Source organism: Balaenoptera ricei, chromosome 20 (genome assembly GCF_028023285.1).
Source record: "Balaenoptera ricei isolate mBalRic1 chromosome 20, mBalRic1.hap2, whole genome shotgun sequence".
Taxonomy (NCBI): Eukaryota; Metazoa; Chordata; class Mammalia; order Artiodactyla; family Balaenopteridae; genus Balaenoptera; species Balaenoptera ricei.
The window spans coordinates 56,124,822-56,147,242 of record NC_082658.1 but is presented as its reverse complement, the minus strand read 5'-3'; the positions used below and the strand labels follow the sequence as shown (position 1 = coordinate 56,147,242).

The following is a 22,421-nucleotide window of genomic DNA, read 5'->3' as shown; positions in this document are numbered from 1 at the left end:
GATTATAGTCATCTTAGTGGGTGTGAAGTGGTATCTCATTATGGTTTCGATTTGCATTTCCCTAATGGCTAATGATGTTGGATAGCTCTTGACTTTTAAATGTTGGAATTCACTCAAATTTATTTAAAAAAAATGCTTCATATCAGCTCTGTACAGACGGAACAAAACAGCTTAGAACAAAACAGGTTCATGGGCTAGAACTGCCCTGAGGGAATGAGTTTGGACTTGTGAACCTAGACTCTGCAAAACAGTGGTCTGTGACCTTTTTCTTCTGGGGGTAAAAGCAGCCTAGACTGCCAGCAAAAATTACTATGGAGAGAGGACAAAGATTTCTCACTCTTTTGTAATGAAATTGTAGATTAGGAAAAAAAGGACAATTTTCAATCTGTATATTCATAATGCCATTTTTTCCCCCAGTAAATCATCCTGTTACATATTTGTTGAATGAGTCCTTCAGGTGTGTATTTGTATCCTCTTTTTTTTTTTAATTTATTTAATTTTGGCTGCCTTTGGTCTTCCTTGCTGTGGGCGGGTTTTCTCTAGTTGCGGCGAGGGGGGCTACTCTTTGTTGCGGTGCGCAGGCTTCTCACTGCAGTGGCTTCTCTTGTTGCGGAGCATGGACTCTAGGTGCGCGGGTTTCAGTAGTTGTGGCATGCGGGCTCAGTAGTTGTGGCACACGGGCTTAGTTGCTCTGCAGCATGTGGGATCTTCCCGGAGCAGGGATTGAACCTGTGTCCCCTGCATTGGCAGGTGGATTCTTAACCACTGAGCCACCAGGGAAGTCCTGTATCCTCTTTTTAGAGATGAGGTTAAGGAATCTGTCAAAGATTAAAGCTCTAGTAAGTGGCAGAGATGGATTCAAAGCCAGGTCTATGTGGTCCTAAATCCTGCGTTTTCCTGATCAAAATGGCAAGAGGTTCAGGGATGGAGCTACATGGGGTGAGACTGGAGTCAGAATTCTGAGCCTGGCTGGCTAGATGACTGAGGTGGAGGGGGACATGATGTGGGAGCAAGGGAGAGGAAGGAATCAAAGAGGTTTCAAGGCTGGTTTCATTAACAGACAAAGGGAAGTTGGGAAGAAAGAGTTTGGGTGGAGGGATGAAGCGGAAGTGGGAAGAAAATAGGTTTGGGGCTTCCTGCTTTTGCAGTTGTCCTCCCATCCAGGTTGGAACCTCTAGCAGACAGTTGAAAATGTAGGGCCCAAGGGCTGCAGAGATGCCATGGCTAGAGATGCATTTGGGGACAGTTTCTCTATTTCTGGGGCCACGCCACACAGCTTGCGGGATCTAAGTTACCCGGACCAGGGATCGAACCTGGGCCTCCGCAGTGAAAGCGCCAGAGCCCTAACCACTGGACTGCCAGGGAATTCCTGGGGACAGTCTCTTTATTATTGATTTCTCTTCAGGACTGACATCTTTGTGATGTTGAATTCTGGTGAGCTTCCTGCCCTCCTCTTCTGATGGTCCACTGAGTTTGTTTTAAAATTATGGGAAACCACAGACTTGGTGGCTGATGGGGCTGTTAGTGCGTGAATGCTCTAAGCATTCAGAAATGACTTCAGTGGCTGGCAAAGCTGAGACTCAGGCGTTAGAGATGGAGTGTTTGGTGTTCTCTAAAAAGTTTTGTTTTTGTTTTTGTTTTTTTTTAATTCAGAAGAGGAATACTGTTCACATGCTATGTACAGTTTAACTTGTACTCCATGTGCAGGCTGCATTAAGAAGGACAGACTTCATGGAGCCGAGTCACGAGACACCTGGACAAGGGGCAGCTTACTCTAGGAGGCTGGTGGGGGTGGGGGGCAAGATGCACTAGGACAAAGGACAGTACAGGACCTGATTCGGACTTCCCCAGGAGGGACTCTGCACTCAGCTGCCTTGAAATCTTCTCTGAATTGCACCACCCCCTCCTTATCGTTTCCTGCCTTGTTTTGTTTTCTGCTTTATTCACATTTTACCAGACCGGAAGTTTCCTAGGCCTAGCCACTTACATCATAAATAATAAAATGCACCCATATTCAACATGAAATAACTACATCTTGCTGTAAAATTTTTTTGAAAAGATTTGGATAAACTTCAGTTTTTGTAAGAATAAATCATTTTATTCTTGTGACTTAAACTTTATTATATTTATATATAATTAATTAAGGGTCATGTTGCAGTTGACTAGATATTGCAGACGTTTCATTAAATATTGATTAACTTTGATTTTTTGGTTCCTTTTCCTTACTTTGGAGCTTTTTTTTTCTTCTTCTTCTTCTTCAGGTCTCAAACGTTTTCTAAGGCCTTTGAAAAGTTAATAGGCCCTGGGGGATAAGACAAGCTCTACAGAAACTCCTCAGAGCCCCTCTCAAGTAGGGAGCTCTATTGAATGAATTAATGAATGAACGAACGAATGAAGGAGGTTAAGTCCTTTTCCCAAGTCTTCTCTCCAAGGGGGGTTCGCTTCTCAATCTTCTGGAATCTCAGCCCAGCCAGGAGTCTGGGTAGGGAGGCGTCTCCCCTTTCAAACATCAAAACCGCAGCAGCGGAGGAAGCTGTCCGGCGGCCGCCGCTCAGCCGGCCTGGGCAGCGTCAGCCCGGGCCCGGGCAGGGTCAGCCCGGAGCCGGGGGTCGCGACAGTGGCGGGAGCGCGGACCGCCGACTGAAGCCGGGGCCCCAGCTGCAGGGCCGGAGCGCATGGGCAGAGCAGCAGCCCGAGACTTGCCTCCCCTCCCCCACTGCAGGTGAGCCGCCGAGCCGCGGCCCCCACCCCCCCCCCAGCTGCCCCGGGAGTGACGTAAGGCCTCTGGACCGCGCTCCGGCCCCGCCCCTGCAGGCAGCGCCCGCGGCCCGAGGCCCGCGACTCCGCGGTGGAAGCCGGTCCCGCTGCGGGACACGCCGGCTGCGACAGGCAGAGGAGGCGGCGAGGCACTTGACTGGACTGCCCCTGCAGCCCGACACCAGGGCCAGGCGCGTCCAGGCGGAGCTCGGGGTTCCGGCCGTGGCACACCTGGCCCGCGGTCCGCACGGCCGAGGCCGCTGCGGGGTCCGTACCCTCTGCCCCGCGGAATCGCGGGTCGCCCAGCCAGCCACAGCTGTCCATCTCCGCCCGAGCCAGCCAATCGCCCGCGACTGCCCCGGCCGCACCTCCCGGAATCTCTGACGGGCGTGCGGCTCAGCCTATGAGATGGGGGCCTCGGCGGCCTGGGCTGGGAGCGGGAGCCAATGAGCATCATTTCAGGTGGGTGGAGGGAGCGGACCTCGGGAAGGTAGCTTCTTTCGGGTTGCTAACGTTTTCCCTTGGAGATGGGCGCGCAAACGGACCAGTGGGTCTGGGGGCGGTGGTGACGGGCGTGGAGCTGGCCCAATGAGGGTGGGAGGGGGTGGGGCAGCCCGGAGTAGCAGTGCTAAAGGAGCCCGGCGGAGGCAGCGGTGGGTTTTGGACTGAGGCGCCGGATCTGTGGTCGCGGCTGGGGACGTGCGCCGGCGCCACCATCTTCGGCTGAAGGTGAGAGGTGCGGCTTCCCGGGTCCGAGTGCGGCGGCCGGGGACCGGGGGACGGTTTGTGGGGGAGGAGAGGATCCCCGGCTGGGGGCCCGGGCGGCTCTGTAGGGCAGGAACGGAGCCGAAGCGGGAGCTGGGGAAGACAGAAGGGGTTCCGGGCGGAGGGTTTGTGCTGCAGGGGCCGTAGATTCGTGCAAGGAAGGACCTTAGGGGTGGGTAACGGGACCCCGGTGGGTGGAGAGACCCCTGGAGGGGCGGGGAATGAGGTCCTTGAGAGTGAGACCCCTGCAGGGATTAGGGCCTGGGTGTGCGGGAGGACGACCCCTGGGGGGCTGGGGATGGAGATCTGCGGGTGGGCATGTGCTGACCTGGTACTAGGCGTGCGGGGTCTGTGAGGCGCGGGGTTGGGGGGGCCTCGTGCCCTGGTGGGTGTCCCCGGGGGTCCCGCGAGCCTGTGCTTGCCTCCCGGGAGGGGAGGGAGTCCTGGGGCGGGCTGGAAAGTGCCATCCGGGTTGGGGGTGGGGGAGCGCTGGACGGGAAGGGCCACTGGGTGGGTTAGGCCAGGTCCGGCATCCCGAGTGCGGTGAGGGGTTCGCCGAGGGCTCGGAAGGCGGGCGGCGCGCCGGGACCTGCGGGGTGAAGGAACCGGAGGGCAGGGCTGCGCACGGCCCGGGAGGCGCGCGGCGGCGGGTGAGGGTCTCAGCAGCCGGCCGCCGGCTTGGGGAGGGTCGGGCTCCGCTGGTCCCGGGGGAGCTGGGCGGGAGAGCGGGGGGGCGTCTTCCCAGGCGCTCTGGGGACGGCGGGGGCTGGGGGTGGACGCCCGGCCAGGCCCGGGAGGTTTGGGGGGGCGAGGCGGGAAATGTGGCGGGGGCGCGCTGCAGCAGGGCGGTCGGGGGGGGGGGGAGGGTCAGCCCTCGCCTCGGGATCCCTTTATTGTGTAAGTGATCTGGGCATGGCTCGGCGCGGAGTCTCTTCCTGGCCTTCTGCAGTGGGGGTCACACCCTGATCCTATAAAATCGGTCTGGAATGGGGTCGGAGGGAAGTTGAAGGCGCGGAGTCCCGGCGTCCGCGGGGGCTTTGTGGGCCTGCGGTGGGCGGATGCGGCCCGGGGACCGGTGAGGCCCCCAGCCTGGCCTGCCTGGGAACTAGGGCCTTGGGAAGGAGGTTGGCGACTCTGGTCTGAGCTCGGCTGGTGAGTTTTGGGTAACGTGGCCTCTGCCTATGACCGTTATCTCTGTTCCTTGGGGCCTCTGCAGTTCCCTTCGAGATCAGTGCGGTGGATGGAAGGGGGTGGGGTGGGGTGGGGTAGGGGAAAGAAGGCAGGGTAGATCCCGACTGCAAATGAAACAAAGACTGCTGTTTTCGCTGAATAATATAATACCAAATATAATACTTCGGCTTTGCTGAGATTTTTGTTTTTTAACGTTGAAGCTGAGGATTCTTTGAGTCAGGTTTAATTATTCTTGATAGTATCTCACTCTGGAAAACTTTAATGTATTTATTGTTTCATTTCCTTCATCAATCCATCTTTATTAATTACTCTTTCAGTTCCATGCTTTTGATGTTTAAGTATGCCCTGTCTGTCACGGACTCTGGAAAAGTGGCCATTTTATGCAGCTCCTTACTTCTGCATCTTAAATTCAGTTCTTCCTCGTCCTTATCTGGAGAAAGCATATGGTGTAATTGTGTGATATAGCATTAGCTTTTGCTGCAAAGGGATGTGACCCGAGAGGTTGGCTTTTTATTTGGGCTCCTTAGGGTAATCATTTCAATGAAGACAGGCTGGATGGAAGGTGAGATGGAGGAAATTTTTAAGGGCACGTTGTATGGTGAAAGACTATAGGCTTCAGCGGATGATGTACTTACTTGTCATATAGGAAGAATAAAAATTCCTGGTGTCGTCTCCACGTTTCAGAAACATTTAACACGGTGTAAAGATATTCACAGAGGTGGCTTGGGCCATGAATAGCGATAGTGTCCTTTTGCACTTAGTTTGTATTTCTGCTCATTTGGTTAAACAGAATTCTGATAAAGGAACAGACTTGCAGGGCTCTGTAATGTAAGTGACCTCTGTGGTAGCGTTACACAAATTGCGACAATTCTGTTTTAGCTTATCCGTCTTAGAGAGATGCGCTATCATATGGATCCCTTAGCCATCATTTTTGTTTGGCTTTTTATATGCAAGATATTCATAAAACTGTTTTCCTGTGCCTGTACCTATAGTAGGTGCTGGGAGGCAGTCGAGAAGTTTCCTGGGTGATATTTCATTGAGAGTCTAAAATGGTCTTGGAGATGGAGCGCAGGGGTGTGTGTGTCTAAAAGCAAATGAAGGGGATGGGGCTTTGGCTCTGTAGGGAGCTAATCTGTGCACAGATAAATGATTCAACTGTAATTAGGTAGTTATTTCGGTTGACACCAAGAACCTTCAGATTCTGTCTGTTGCAAAGATGTTCCTGTTTATTCCTTTTTTTCCCCAATATAGGTATTTTTTTAATATAAAATACAAAGCCTTTGCTAGATTGTGCTAGTGCGTTCATTGGCTGAGCCTGTATTCTTTTTTTTTTTTTTCTGGCGGCTTGTGGGATCTTAGTTCCCAGACGAGGGATCGAACCCCGGCCCCCGGCAGTGGAAGCGCAGAGTCCTGACCACTGGACCGCCAGGGAATTCCCTGAGCCTGTACTCTTGAAGCCATGATCGATAATTGATCGAGAGGCAGTATGTAGTGTACTACATGCCCTTCAAAGTTTTCTCCTTCTCCCCTTCCATCCTTGTAGCATGTGCTCTGGAGCTGAACTGAGTTTATTCCCAGCTCTGCTCCTCGTTAGCTCTGTGACCTCCAGCCAGTTATTGGCTTTCTCTGAACCTTGGGTTCCTCATCTGTAAAATGGAGATATTAATAGTACCTACCACGTAGGGCTGTTGTGAGGATTAAGAGTTAATACATACATAAACTGCTCAGAATAGTGCCTGGCCGTGATTAGTGGTATATAACAACAGTATCTGCTGTTTTCCAAATTCTAGTATTATCCTTTCCAAAAGGCAAAGCATTTGGGGGAGGTTTCCCTATTAAATACCAGCATTATCAAGATTAGTTACCAAATGTACGATGGAATGAAAAAAATACAACATATTTGGCAACCACAAGTGAAGAGTTAAGATGAACAAAACATCTTCACTGGCCTCAGGGACTCTGTCAACTGAACAAGGATTTGAGCACCTACTACCTGAGTCCTCTGGTACAAAGGCGAGGGAGGGAAGAAGAATGCCAGGAGAGCGGTACAAAATGTTAGGAGAAGGAGAAGGATTAAATTGCCAGGTTGACCTGAAGAGAACTTCTGAAAGGGTGGCGTTGGGTTAGGATCTGAAGGAATGGTTAGCCTTTGGTGGTGGAGGAGAAGCTGAAACTTACAGTGAGGGTTGGGACCATTCATGTAGTATTGATCAATAGGTATATAGAGGCCCTCCCGTGGACCAGGGGGTAAGCTCACCGTATGGCAAAGACAGGAAACCATCCTCATAGTGTTTAGTTAGTTGTAGAAAACTCTGGAAAAGTACAAATTAAAAGTAGTTTGTGATCCCACTACCCAGTGAAGACCCAATGACTATTTGTTTCTTTTAAAACAAAAAGAAAAAAAAGTGTTTATGTAATTTCCCCCCCCACACACACAAAATCGGAAGCATATTGTAATCACACTATTGTGATCTATTGTGGTTTTTTTCCCTTAGATGAAATTATAGGTGGTTCCCCACCTAGAAAAAGTACATACTGATAAATTTAAAATGTGTTGATTTGATCGAATAATTTTTAAATCCATGATTTACTTTAAAAAAAAGAAAAAAGACCTGCCCTAGAAATGATCTGTTAAGTTACTGTGATTTATAGTCATTTGCTAAATCTAAACATATAATTACATGTCCAGTGTAAAAGTAAAGAAATGTGTGCATACATACAGGCAGCAAGGCAGTTTCTGAAGTGTTGTATGGGGTATACAGTTTATACCTAATAAGAATAAGAGTAACTTGTTATCGTATTTTGTTCTAGTTGGATATTTTCTCTTTTAAGAGACTGTCCTTCCTAAGGCAGAGTGTGTGTCCTATTGTCTGTATCCACAGTCATCCAGGCTGATTCCCATTTCAGAGCCATCCTCTTCCTAGCAGTGGGTAGTGAGTGTACAGGTTGGGAAGACAGAAAACTTGTTAATAATCTTATTAGTGCAGTCCGGAGAGGTGATGGGTTTTTGAAACCGTTCTTCAGAATGTACATGTGTGCATGAATATTTTCTCTATTGCCCTCTCCCACGTGGATGCCTAAGAAGGCAACTGCAAGTATAGTTAGAGAGCATATTAGCAATTCTATCGGTAGAAGTCTTAATGTTACATGTTTTGTGATTTTTTGTTTGGTTGTTTTATTCTGTTTTGTGATTTTTGTTTTATCCAAGTGTATACTCCTTAAAACGTTAGCATATCCTTTAAATCAGGTTATGAATTAGTCTAAAACATTGGTTTTCAACCTTTTTTTCTACTCCAACATACCTGGTAGTAACAGTGGTTCACCATGGCAACCAGAGAACTGTGGAGGAATGGTTCTTAAAGTGTGGTCCAGCATTATCAGCAGCATCTGGGAGTTTTTGTTAGAAATGCAAATTATCAGGCCCTCCACCCCAGACCTACTGAATCAGAAATTCTGGGAATAGGGCCCAACGATCTGTATTTTAATAAGCCCTTCAGTTGCTGCTGATGCCCTTGCCAAAGTTTGAGAACCATGCTCCAGGGCATGAGTGTTTGTAATCCTTTACATTGTAACAACCAGTTTCTGAAGAATCTTAGCTATTTGATTCTAGTACCTTCTTACTGGGACTGAAAGGGCTAGTATCTTGTACCCACTATCAGTGTTTAATCTTTTAGGACAAAGATAAATAGATCCCTTTAAGAATCTGAAGAAAGTTATAAGTGTTCTCCTCAGAAAAGCACAGATATACAAAAACGTTGTACAACGTTTTTTAGACCATTTCAGTGATTTCATGGAGCTTGAACTTTGTCTACAGACTCGAGGTTAAGAACCTCTTAACAACTTTGGATGACTTTATGATTTCCCTTGCAGGCTTCCATTCTCTTGCCTACCAAGAATCCCCATCATTTTGGGGAGAGGGAAAAGTTGGGAGGGTTTGATGGTTACTCACTTGCCTTCTTGCATTGATTTGGTTGAGATTTGTAATAACCTGGAATTTGGAGTAATAACATTAGTATTTAATGATGGTGTTGGATTCCAGAAAGATACTGTCAGGCAGGAATGATGAGTCACATCAGAAAGGTGAGTGACGAATGTAAAATCCTGTCCTTTGATCCAAAAAGTCAATCCCACAAGTGAAAGAGGAGAAGTAGCTTCAAGGACCATGAGTGGAGCTTTCGCTGACAGCTCCTTGTGAACCAACCGTAAATGAGTGCTCAATAAACCACTTAGGTCTTGAGATACTGTTCGTTGTAAAAGTCACAGAAGCAGTGCTTTCCCCAGTGTGGCCTGAGGCTGTGAACAGTTCCTTTTCTTCTGCACTGGTCAGACTGTGTCTGGAATATTCTGTTTGCTTCCAGTCTCCACACTTGAAAGGGGCATGGAGTCTGGGTAGAGGCGAGAGACCAGAGTGGAGGAGTGAGTCCTGATGAAGGACGGGATGCAGGAGAGGAACCGGGTTGGGGGGGGGGGTAGCAGCTGCGGGCCTGGGAGTGGAGACCTGAACAGCCCCCATCACATACCTGAAAGGCTGGGTGTGATGCCAACTTATGCTCATCCCCTGTGGTCTCGTGATCACCCTGAGGCCACATGGGCCATAGCGAAGCTGCAGGGGGCTGGCTTGGGGTAATTGTAAGGAAGAACGTTGAGTCTGTTGTCTGAAGGTAGGATGGGAGGCACATTCTAGACCTGAGGGTTGGTCTGCTGGCAGCTACCGTGCGTTTCTGCAGCCATCCATACATCCTGGTGGTCCAGCAGCACTCCATGGGCCTTTTGTCATGAAACTTTGTTTTCTTTTTCTTCCTTTTCCTTTCCCTTCTTAAGTCCCTGTTTAGTTTGTGATGAGGGTGAAATAGGAGATGGAGAGGGAAAAAGGGGTGAAACTGGAACTTTGCTTTTCCCTCCTGCTTGTTTTCCAGCCGTCAGTGACAGGCTACATCTTGAGTGGTCCTCAGACGACCAGAGTCATCATTTGTGGTCACCCCTGAAATTTACCTTGGAAACCCAGTTAGTACGGCCATGGAGAGGGCTACCCCAGCTCCTTCACTCAGAGTTCACGCTTTCTGTTTACCAAAGCGTTTGTTTTAAGTTTCTTAGAAGAGTAAAATTTGTGAACCATAGTATATGTTGAAATATCTGACTTTGTCCTCCTCCTCTTCTCGCAGAGGCAATCGCTCTTGGATCCTCCTGTTCACAATGGCACAGAGAACTGGACTTGAAGATCCAGAGAGGTATCTCTTTGTGGACAGGGCAGTCATCTACAACCCTGCCACTCAGGCTGATTGGACGGCTAAAAAGCTAGTGTGGATTCCATCAGAACGCCATGGTTTCGAGGCAGCTAGTATCAAAGAAGAGCGGGGAGATGAAGTTATGGTGGAGTTGGCGGAGAATGGAAAGAAAGCAATGGTCAACAAAGATGATATTCAGAAGATGAACCCACCTAAGTTTTCCAAGGTGGAGGATATGGCAGAATTGACGTGCTTAAATGAAGCTTCTGTTTTGCATAATCTGAAGGATCGTTACTATTCAGGACTCATCTACGTAAGTATGCCCTCTAAATAATCATGTGAAGTGGTGACTGGGAATTAATGGAAATTATACATACTGTCCTAATCAATGTGGAATACTCACATAATCTCTGTTCCACATGTCTATTTCTATTAAAGGTAGAAAGATTGTCCCTTGCTTACCCAAGTCTTGCTTTGCTTTAAATCTTAACGCATAATTTTAAATAATCCAATCTGCAATTAAATATACTAAAATGGTATTTGAGACTTGTGTAGTGGTGCTCTGGAGCCTAATAAGATGGGGGAGAGCGTGTGGCAGAAAGATAAGGGAACTTAATATGGTAATAAGAGTTGCATTAGTGGTAGGATACAGACGGCAGATTGGTAGGAAATCCAGTGTGTATCCAGGGGGTATAAAGTGGCGGGGCTGCAAGCTTAGAGGTTTCAGTGAGAAGCAAGACCAAGGTCATTGGGTACAGGGAAGTGGGAAAGCTGAATGCTGAGGTTTTTAAGAGGAAACCGTTCAGGGTGAGATTGAGGCTGGGGTTGTCCTGTGGTTAGCAGTTGACACATATGTCACAGTCACTGATGGTGTTGTGACCATATAGAAGTTCCCGAAAGTAATAAGGGATCGGGTTGAGAGGAAAATGCAAGCCAGATACTGAAAGAATCTCGAATGCCAAAAGAGGCTTGAAGGGATGGTAGACACGGGTGGCAATGATTTAAAGAAGGCAGGGTAATTAGCAGCAACATGGATGGACCTAGAGATTATCATACTGAGTGAAGCAGGTCAGAAAGAGAAAGACAAATACCATATGATATCACTTATATGTGGAATCCTAAATATGACACAAATGAATTTATCTACAAAACAGAAACAGACTCCCATACATAGAGAACAGACTTGTGGTTGCCAAGGGAAGTGGGGGGGAGGGATGGATTGGGAGTATGGGATTAGTAGATGCAAACTATTATATATAAAATGGATAAACAACAGGGTGCTACTGTATAGCACGGGGAACTATATTCAATGTCCTGTGATAAACTGTAATGAAAAAGAATATGAAAAAGAATGTGTGTGTGTGTGTGTGTGTATAACTGAATCACTTTGCTATACAGTAGAAATTAACACAACATTGTAAATCAACTATACTTCAATAAAATAAATTTAAAAAAATAAAGAAGGCAGGGTAGATAGAACGTAGATTTAGAATGAAGAGAAGTAGAGGTTGACACTGTAATGGTCTGAATTTGGAAAAGAGAAGTTGAATTTTATGCAAAGAGTGTGGTACTAACGTCCACGTATAATTCAGAACTTCAGCAAAGCAGAAGTCGTCTTCCCATAGAATTAGTTTATTTAGTGGATGTTTACTGAGCACCTGCTATGTTCTAGGTGCTGGAGAGAGTGTGGTGAATAGGCCAGGCCAAATCCCTGCCTTTGTGGTACATCCTGTACGGAAATAAAACAGGACTATGGGATGACTTTCCCCAGCGGGTCAGGGAAGGGCTCTTTGAGAAGGTAGCATCTGAGCTGGAATCTGCCTGATAGCAGGGAGCTAGCCATGGGAACATCTGAGAATGAGTAGTTCATTCATGACCTTTGCCAGAGTAGTCTGAATCAAGCCTGGTGGTCTCTTTTATTTTATGTTTTCTCTATGAGTTAGGATGCAAAGGAAGGGTAAGAGGCACCAGGGTCGGGAAGGTGGCTTGAGGAGAATGAGTAAGGTTTGGAAAGGGGAGGAAGCCAAGGATAAGAAAACAATTGGAGAGCAGCATTGGGAATCCAGCTGAGACTGAATAACAGAATGTGTAAGGTGGCCACATTTTTGTCTGGAGAGAAAGGAGTGGAGAGAGGGAGTGAGAAAACTGGGAAATTAAGAGATTGTGGTCAGATCATTATGTTGACATCTGAGATTTGAGAGGTGGATCAATTTTGGATGATACCTGGTGCGGTGAATTGTGAAGGGCTGGAAATGCAGGGACGTAACCAAAAAGCTGTGGAGTGCTGCGCTGTGGAAAAGAGCCTGTCTGCCCCCGGCCCCACCCTGCCCTCGAGGGCTGCTGCAGGGAGGAGAGAGGAGGGAAAGAGGAAGGGGAAGGAAGTTGTGGGTAAAAGGGAAGGAGGAGGGCAAAAGACAATTTAGTTTATTTGTAGCCAATCCTCATGATAATTCTAAGACTTTGCAAGTATCTTTTATTGAGTTTGTTTGATTTTTTTCAGGCTTAATTCAGGGCCAACAGGAGTGAATTTCTGGGTTTCTTTTCAAAGCATGGCCCCCTGGGCTTTACAGAAGGAGAATCTGAGTTTTTTCTTTTTTTAAAAATTTATTTATTTTAGGCTGCGTTGGGTCTTTGTTGCTGCGCGCGGGCTTTCTCTAGTTGCAGTGAGCGGGGTGGGGGGGGGCTACTCTTCATTGCGGTGCGCAGGCCTCTCATTGCAGTGGCTTCTCTCGTTGCAGAGCACGGGCTCTAGGCGCGTGGCCTTCAGTAGCTGCAGCACGCGGTCTCAGTAGTTGTGGCTCGCGGGCTCTAGAGCACAGGCTCAGTAGTTGTGATGCATGGGCTTAGTTGCTCCGCGGCATGTAGGATCTTTCTGGACCAGGGCTCGAACCTGTGTCCCCTGCATTGGCAGGCGGATTCTTAACCACTGCACCACCAGGGAAGTCCCTGAGTTTTGTCTTGAAGTACTAAGGTCACAGCAGAGGTGAGGGTTTGGGAGGATCATGCCTTCAGTTAGTGGGGTGGAGAAAGGGTTCCTATGGAAGATTCACGTTGGAGCGCTTGACTCTAAAGAAACCTACTAAGAGAATGGGGCTGTGGGCGGCTGTGGCTGCTGAACATTGAGTGAAGGGTGTAGTATTGGGCTTTGGAATTTACCCAGCACTTGAAATTGATCAATTGAGGTACCATGGTATAGACACTATAATAACTTGGATAGGACCTTTGGGACATATTTCTTTTTTTTTTTTTATTTAAATAAATCTATTTATTTTTATTTATTTATTTTTGGCTGTGTTGGGTCTTTGTTGCTGCACATGGGCTTTCTCTAGTTGCGGCAACCAGGGGCTACTCTTCGTCGCGGTGCACCGGCTTCTCATTGTGGTGGCTTGTCTTGTTGTGGCTCGCGGGCTCTACAGCGCAGGCTCAGTAGTTGTGGCTCACGGGCCCAGTTGCTCCACGGCATGTGGGATCTTCCTGGACCAGGGCTCGAACCTGTGTCCCTTGCATTGGCAGGCGGATCCTTAACCACTGTGCCACCAGGGAAGTCCATTGGGACATATTTCTATAGATAAGACATAACATATGTTCATTTAGGTAAGTTACTAACAGGTTTGGTTATGTTATTTCCTTATATTTTCTTTGGATTTATTCTCCCCAACTTCAATCTTCTCAGGTCATTAATTTTCATCTTCTTTCTTAATAAAACTACTTAAAAACTGCAGATGTCTTCTCTACTACGTTTTAGCTTACTTCACACATTTTGACATGTAGTATTTTTAGTGTTCAGTTCTAAATATTTTCTAACTTCTATTATTTCTTATTTAACCTATGAACCGTTTAAAAATATACTTTTAAAATTCCTAAATGTTGTTTTTTAAGTTATCTTTGTGTTATTGATTTTTAAATTAATTGCATTAATATAGTCCATATAATAACACTCCTTGTTTTTGTGAGACTTGCTTCGTGTAGCATATCGTCAGTTTTTATGAGTGTTCTGTATGTTTGTTAAGAATGTGTTTTCTGTTATTGTTGGGTGTGGAGTTCTATATGTGGCCATTAGACTAAGTTTTTTAATTGTGTTTAAACTTTACTAATTTTTGTCTTCTTGGTCTGTTGATTATTGAGAAGTGTCTTAAAATCTCCCAGTGTGTTTTCTCAAACTAAGTATGCATTCCTTAAAAATATAGTTTAGTTTTGCCTGTTGATGAATTTTTATATGAATGCATCTCTTAATACATACCTTTTTGTGTCAGTATTTTTGCTCAGCATTACAATTTTAAGATTCACCCATATTACTTTGTGCTGATGTAATTCAGTTGTTCTCAGAGGGTGCTCTACAGACTCCTAGGGTTTCTTTAAGACCCTTTGATGGGATCCTTGAGGTCAAAACTATTTTCATGATTATCGAAGACTTTATTTGCCCTTTTATTGTTGACATTGGTACTGATGGTGTAAAAGCAATGGTGAGGAGAACTGCTGACACCTTATCGTGGGTAAAAGCAGTGACCCCAAACTGTACTGGTGGTCATACTAATCCAGTTTCACTCCAGAATGTCCTTGGTAAAGCAGGAGGAATGATTGAATTTATTTCAGCTCTTGAGAACACATCTTTTAATATTCTGTGTGATGAAATGATAAGTATGCATAAAGCGCTTCTGCTGCATATTGAACTAGGATGGTTGCTTTGAAAAAAAGCACGTGTGTAGCTATTTGAGTTGCAAACTAAACTTGCTACTTTTTTTTATAGAATACCATGTTTATTTGATAGAATGGCTGATAGATAAGCTATGATTAATTCACACTGGGGTATTTGGCAGACATTTTCTTGAAAATGAACAAAGTGAGCCTGTCATTTTAAAGGAAACAATTGAATGTATTTGTTGACAATGATAAAATTTGAGTTTTCACATGAAAATTAGAATTTGTATCTGCCGCTGTGAACTTGACAGCTTGTCAACACTTAAAACCTTCCTGATGAGATAGATGGCGATATTAATGAATGTGATTTTTTTTTTAATGTCATATAGTGTGAAATGTCATCATTTGGAAGACTTGCACAATTCATTGAACCAGAGTTTTCCAAATGATGTGTACATGATGTTACAAAATCATGCCTGGGTAAAAGATTCATTCACCTGTGCAAGCTTAGCTAATGGATTTGATGTATGTAACAGAGTATGAAAAGTTCATTGACAGGGTGTCAGATGCTACATTGCATCTAATCTTTAAGAAATTCTTACTTGTCGAGTTTTGGTGTAGTATCAAAGAGGAATATCTATAATTACATGAAAATGCTGTTAAACTACTCCTCCCTTTTCCAGTTAAATATCAGTGTAAGGCTAATTTCATGTGTTTCAGTCAAAACAACAATAGACTGAGTGCTGAAACAGAGTGTTGAGTGTTTTCTGTTAAGCCAGACAATAAAAGATTTGCGAATATAAAACTGTACCACTCTTCTCACTTTTATTTTGGAAAACAGAAGGTTATTTTTCATAAGAAATGTTATTTATTGTTATTTTTAAATGAATAAATACACATTTAAAAACTATGTATGTACGTATATTTGTATAAAAATATATAAAACGAAAGATCTTTAGGATCTTTAACAATTCCTAAGAGTGGTAAAGGGCCCTGAACTGTAAAAGTTTGAGTATTTTGTTCCTTTTTGTGGAATGTAATGTTCCATTGTAAGATTTTTGACCCAATTTATTTATCCTCTCAACTGTCTTTGGACATTTTTTTTTTCCAGTTTGTGACTATTATTGTACAAACAGTGCTTCAGTGAACAGTTTCGGACATGTCCTGGGGCACATAAGCATGGCTTTCTATAAGGTATATAACTAGGAGTGGTTTCTGGGTGATATAGGACTTGCATATCTTTAACTCATATCTTCAGCTTTTCTAGATAATGCCTAAGTTAGTCAGATTCCAGCAGGAAACAGAAGGCCCTCTAACTAGGTATTCTGTGAATTTAATAAGGGGACGATTTACAAACATGTGAATAGAGTTTAGAAAACAGATGCAGAAATGTTGCAGTATCCCAGCACTAGTGATGGCCGAGAGCCCTGGACCCATCTTCATCTTTAAAGGAACAAAGAGCTGTTACCTCAGCTGGGAGAGCATGCTGTGTGGAGAGGGCTTCCTGGTAGGAATTGTGGCCGCCTTTAGAGGGAAGCGGACAACTAGCAGGGAGGGGCCTGGGGGATAAACATCCTGACTTCATTCTCCCCCCACCCTCAATCTCCTGCTGCCTAACTCAGTTTGAAGCCAGAGGAGAAGAGAATTTGGTGATACATTTCTTAGGGTCAGCCTCAGTTCCATTTAGAATTTAATTTTGTGTATGGTATAAGGTAGGGGCAAGGTTAATTTTTTTTTCCCCAAATGGCTCTTCAGTTGACCCAGTGCCATTTACTGAAACATAGCCCTCTCTCCACTGCTCTGAAGTGCCACCTTTGTTGTAAATCAGATGCTCATAAATGTGTGCTTGACTACCTGTTCTGTTTCATGGGTCTTTGTGCCTATCCTTTGGCTGATACCACATTGTCTTGATTATTACAGCTTTATACTATGGCTTGGTATCCAGTATGTGTTCTCTCATTTGCGTTCTTTAGGATTGTTCTGGTTGTTAGGTCCTTTGCATTTCAGTATAGCTATAGAACCCACTTGTCAGTTTTTCATACACACACACACACACACACACACTTACACACACACAACCTTATTGGAATTTTTGTTGGGTTTTTGCTGATTCTATAGATCATTTTGGAGGAGAAATGAGTTCTTTATAACATCTAGTTCATTTATTTAGTTCTTAATTTTTCTCAATATGTTTTAGGGTTTTTTTTGTAGAGGCCGTGTATATCCTCTGTTGGATTTATTTTTAGGTGTTTGATTTTTTTAATGCTATGTAAGTGGTGTTTTAAGTGGTGTTTTAATTTTTATTTTTTTAATAAATTTATTTTATTTATTTATTTTCGGCTGTGTTGGGTCTTCATTGCTGTGCTTGGGCTTTCTCTAGTTGTGTCGAGCAGGGGCTACTCTTCACTGCGGTGTGCGGGCTTCTCATTGCGGTGGCTTCTCTTGTTGCGGAGCAGGGGCTCTAGGCTCGAAGGCTCAGTAGTTGTGGCTCGTGGGCTCTAGAGCGCAGGCTCAGTAGTTGTGGCGCACAAGCTTAGTTGCTCCACGGCATGTGGGGATCTTCTGGGGCCAGGGCTGGAACCCGTGTCCCCTGCATTGGCAGGCGGATTCTCTACCACTGCGCCACCAGGGGAGCCCTAAGTGTTGTTTTTAAATTGTTACCATTAGGTAGAAATACAGTTGCCATGTTTTTTTACAGTTAACTTTTGTATATTGACTTTATATTCACCAACCTTACTAAGTTTATTTATTGATTATAGTAGTTTAGCTGAAGATTCTTTCAGATGTTGTGTTGAACACACTCATGTTGTCTGCAGATAATGACAGTTTTATTGTTTCCTTTCTAATTCTTGTACATTGCTTTATTGCATTGTCTAAGAAGTTTGATAAATGTTTGTTGAATAGTAGTGGTTATTGGAGGCATCTTTGTATCATTCCTGATGTCAGAGGGAAAGTTTTCAATATTTCACTATTAAGAATGACTTGTTTTGTTTTGAATATTTTTTTATTAGATTCAGGGAAGTTTCCTTCTGTTCCTAGTTTTTATCCTGCATGGATGAATTTTAAAAAATACTGATTGGTTGTTAATTTATCACATGTTTTTCCAGTTTCTGATCAGATGATAGTGTGATTTTCTGGTTATTTTGTTATTGTGGTGAATTATATACTATATTTTTTAGTGTTAAGACTAAACTGGCAAGGACCAAGTATTCTTTTTATGTATTACTGGATTCCTAGATTTTGTTTGCTGATATTTTGTTTAGAGTTTTTGCATCTATATTCATAAATGAGATTGACTTAAAAATTTCCTTTCTTATGATGTCCTTGTCATATTTTGGTATCAAGATTATGCTGGCTTTATAAAATGAATCATGGAATATTTTATCTTTGTATTTTCTCTGGAAGAGTTTGGATAAGATTGATGTTATTTCATTTTACAATAATGATATAGTTTCCTTTGTGGGGAGGTTTTTCTTTCATAGATATAGAGTTTTTCAGATTAAACATTTTTGGTATCAGTTTTGATATTGAGTTTTTCTGGAAATTGGTCTATTTCATGTAAATTTTCAAATTTATTGGCATAGTGTTGTTCATAATACCCTCTTTTTTCCTGTAGGATTTGTAGTGATGTTCTCTCTCACCCCTGATACTGATAATCTGCTCTACCCTTTTTAAAATGAGCCTTACCAGAGGTTTATCAATTTTACTAATCTCAATCATATCTTTTAATTACTTGAGCATATTATCGTCCAAGATAATAATACAAGGCAATAAAAGTAGACTCACAGGGAACCCACATATTATCTTGGATTTTAGTCACAACTGTTGCCTTACGTGCCACTTACTGTATATAAGAAATTGTGAAGTTAATTTGAGGCTCTGCATGACATCAAGCTAGTGCTAGAGTTTTGCTCTGAGCAGGCAGTTAGATGAAGGGGATCGAGCACGTGTAGATCAGTCAGGGATTTACATCCTTCCCAACTGGGCTTTGGGCTGGTCTATTTCTGGTATACTCTAAACTCTCAGGGTGTAGCAGTTAGGGTCCTAGCTGAACGCCTGGGGTAATTTACCCTCCTCCGGAGTGGCTTTTTTTTTTTTTTTTTTAAATACCAAGGTCTTTTGTGCTGTTGAATTTCCCATAGTCTGGATTTTGTTGATTGCGTACCTGTGGTGCCTTCTGTAAACTGGTAGTTGGATGCAGCGGCTTGATCTGATTCAGATTCAGGACGCACAGGATGCCAGCTGTCTCTCAGTTTACAATGTTGAGATGGATCAGTGACTCAGTTTGGGCTTCGTCAGCCTGATTTGTTCTTTAGGAGTGCCTGCCTTCACCTAAGGGTTTTTTTTTTTTTTTTTTTTTTTTTTAATCAGTCATCAGTTTTATACACATCAGTGTATACATGTCAATCCCAATTGCCCAATTCAGCACACCACCATCCCCACCCCACCGCGGTTTTCCCCCCTTGGTGTCCATACGTTTGTTCTCTACATCTGTGTCTCAACCTCTGCTCACCTAAGGGATTTAGTGCCGGTAGTGGGCACTGTCCTGATACATCATTTCGTTAGGAAGCAAAATGGTGATAGTCTAATGTCATCATTCCTTCTGTTATTATTAGCTTGATGAATTTTTTTTTAACTCAATGTGTATTACAGCACCTCCCCGCCCCAACCAGGCACAGACAGTTTTCTTCGAGTTTATTTTTGATTACTGTTCTTTTTACAGAATTTTGACCTTTTTTCCTCCCTAAGGAGCAATGATTAATATTTTAGTTACCCTTTCTTTGCTCTCCATGTTCATCTTTCCTCTATGTATTTTTTAAATTGGTTTTATCTTTGTACCTTCTTTTTCTTTTATTATTTACCTTTGTTTTATCTTTCTTTAAGAGTCCATGTTGTGTTACATTCTGTTGCAGCCATAAATCTGTTCCCTAAAGTTTTCTTTTAGCTTATTTTGTAGAGAATGTCCAGAGGTCATTTCTCTCTCTGAGTATTCTGGAAGATGATCTTTTCCTTATTACATAGGGTTGTTTTTTTTTTTTTTAAATACACACGTGAATTTTATCTAGGTGTGGTGTTTGCAAATGGTGTGAGCGACCTATTCTTTCTTCTCTTCCTTTCCTTTTTGGGCGGAGGTCTGATTTCTTGTGAGAGCTGCGGTCGGGGTGTAGATTGGGGTGATGCTCCCAGTTCAATCCCCTGTTCCTAATAAGAGACTGTTGTAGCTGCCCTATTGCACTGATATCTGTACCTGCCTCTGTTTCCTGGTTCCCTAATCCTTCAAAGCTATGAAGTAATAATGTATATGCATATCCCTGTTTTCTTAGACTGAGGCCTGAGCCTAAAGGATGAGTAACATTTCCCAATACTGGATAGGAGATGGGCATTCGGGCAGAGTGATCAGCGTATGTAGAAGCCTGGAGGCATAAAGCAGCACAGACTGTTGGGAAAATGTCAAGGTGGTTTTGGTGCTAGTATTTTTGTATAATAACTGTTACTTGGTGTCTTAAAGCCTTTGCAGACTTCTTCAAGGCTTTGCAGTTCTTCAGAATGTTCTCATGGCTTTAGGATTCCAGTGTTTCCAACTGTTCAGTAGGCATTCATTCTCCTGGGCTCCCTTATTGTAATGAATCTCCTTTTAACATGCCACAATCTCAATATGTTAAAAGGGGATTCAGTATCTGTCCCCACAAACAATTCCAATGATTTTTCCCGTCCACTCGTTACTTTTCCACCTCTAAAGCTTGACAACCTTGGAGTCATCTTTACCTTGAGTCTTGAATGGTTTTCTCTATTCAGAGTCCTGACTGCTGTTGAATCTCCAGCCCGCTTTCTTCATGGCTCATCCCTGCTCCGTTTTTGTCTTGTTTTTCTCCCCTGCAGGCCTGTTACTGTGCCTGGAGAGATCTCCACCTCCTGCTTCCCACCTCTTGCCCCTTCAGTCTCTTTTCCATATGGCTGCCAGGTTTATGCTGTTTCAGGAATGCCTCTTTCCTTCCATCACTCTTCTCTCCTGAACCTCTGATACCTGATCACCTAGAGTGGACAAAATCTGCCTGTCTGGGCTCTTTTCTCTCACCTTCCACAGAGCAAACTATTGTCAGCTAGACTGCGCTTCACTCTGCCGTGGATATACCCTGCCACCAAGTTTTACATTCTTACTATTTTATTTTATTCTTTTAAATTTTAAAGTATTTATTGATTTGGCTGCTCCAGGTCTTAGTTGCGGCATGCAGGACCTTCGTTGCGGCATGCGGGCTCTAGTTCCCTGACCAGGGATCGAACCTGGGCCCCCTCCATTTGGAGCAACTTAACCACTGGAGCACCAGGGAAGCCCCACATTCTTACTATTTTAATAGGAATTCCTTTATCCCTCCTTTTGACCTAATAGTCTTTAAAAAGAACATCAAAGACCCTCTAGGTCTGGACTTAGTACCTAGTTGTACGGTTTCTGACAAGATGGCCGTGACCTTCAGTGGGGTTTGTCGTGTGTTCCACTGCAGAGTTTCTCTGTTGAAAAGGCTTGTTCATCTTTCTTTTTTTGTACCACTCTCTTTTTAGTGCCTTATATTATGTCTTGTTTGCTTAGTGTATCTTTATTGTCTTCATCCCCTAGAGCGTATAAGAAGTTGCTTAGTATCTTCTGCATGTATTCAAATGCTTAATAATGACATTTACTTTGAACTTAAGGCCTCCAGAGAAACTAACAATACATCGCCCTCCTTCCATGTGACTTGGGGAGGACAAAAGTGGTACAGTACTGGTTCAGTGCAGGAGCCCAACATTTGAGCTAATTTTCAAGATAGAAGCTTAGCTTTTTAAGCACTTCAATTTAGTATTTCCACTTAAACCTCTATTACTGCTCCTCTTTGGCAAGCATAGGACACTGATGATTATTCAACCTTGTTTTTTGATGACTTACTCATATTTGTGAGATTTACTCATCTCTGTAATCTTAGTCCTCAGAAAAGTCCCCAACACATGATAGACACACATGTTGGAATGATCTCTGATTACAAATGTCATCATTAGGATCTGTTACCATGCCGTACATGCTATGGGATGTTAAACTGAATTGGCGTATTTTAACTTCCTTGGAGGTTTTGGGGTTTTTTGTTTTGTTTTGTTTTGGCAGTCTGTAATTATTTTTCTCTTACAAAAGAAAGTGAAATGCAGAATTTGTAGCTTCATGATAGACTTATTATCTCATTTTTGAAGAAAAAGTGGAGGTTGTATATATAACAATTCATTGAGATGTGTAGTTATGATTTGTCAAATTTCCTGTGTATAAATTAAACTCAATAAAAAATTAAAATGTTGAGATTGCCTCTCCTTAGTTTTCTCACCCTTAATGAAATCTCTGTTTTTATTGTCTCTCGTTGCCTTTCTCTCCTGTGGGTGGCAGAGAGAGGCTGGCCTACTTAGACTAGAGACTCGGTAGAAGGTGCCAGGCTGCTGGGTGGGTGGCCTGAGAGCCAGCCCGGGTTCTTGGAGGTGTGATGCCGGACATGAGAAAGCCAACGGCTTCAGGCCCAGCAGTCACCCAGAGAGGGGCAAGTAATTACTGTGGCCTCAGGCAAACAGGGACGCTCAGTTCAGAAATCAGGCAAACAGCCCAAATCAGTGAGCTCAGGGCAGGGCCCTTGCTTGCCTTTGTCTTATTCCCAAGCGCTGATCTAGGTAGGAAGTGCATTCCACATCCGAGCCTCCGTTGGGAGGGAAGCAAAGATAAAGGAGAACAGCTACTGAGGTGGTTCTGATCACTTAAACTTTTTTTGGCCACCTTTCTTCTTCCAGCATCATTAACTGCAGCGCTCAGAATAGAGTGGGCTGGACAGTGCCTCCTGG

At 44.1% G+C, this 22,421-nt stretch overlaps 1 protein-coding gene across 3 annotated transcripts in view; it reads left to right on the top strand.

Moving 5' to 3' along the window:
• Window positions 1-2,863: 2,863 nt before the first annotated feature.
• Window positions 2,864-22,421, top strand: part of MYH10 (myosin heavy chain 10) — a 137,978-nt gene continuing 118,420 nt past the window's right edge. For 2 of the 3 annotated variants that reach the window (XM_059907900.1, XM_059907899.1), the window contains exons 1-2: window positions 2,865-3,219; window positions 9,876-10,251. In XM_059907900.1, the coding sequence (XP_059763883.1) occupies window positions 3,161-3,219; window positions 9,876-10,251 (435 nt within the window). In that variant the 5' untranslated portion in view covers window positions 2,865-3,160. Of the gene's footprint in view, window positions 3,220-9,875; window positions 10,252-22,421 lie in introns of all 3 variants that reach the window. The other variant, XM_059907898.1, reaches the window with a different exon arrangement.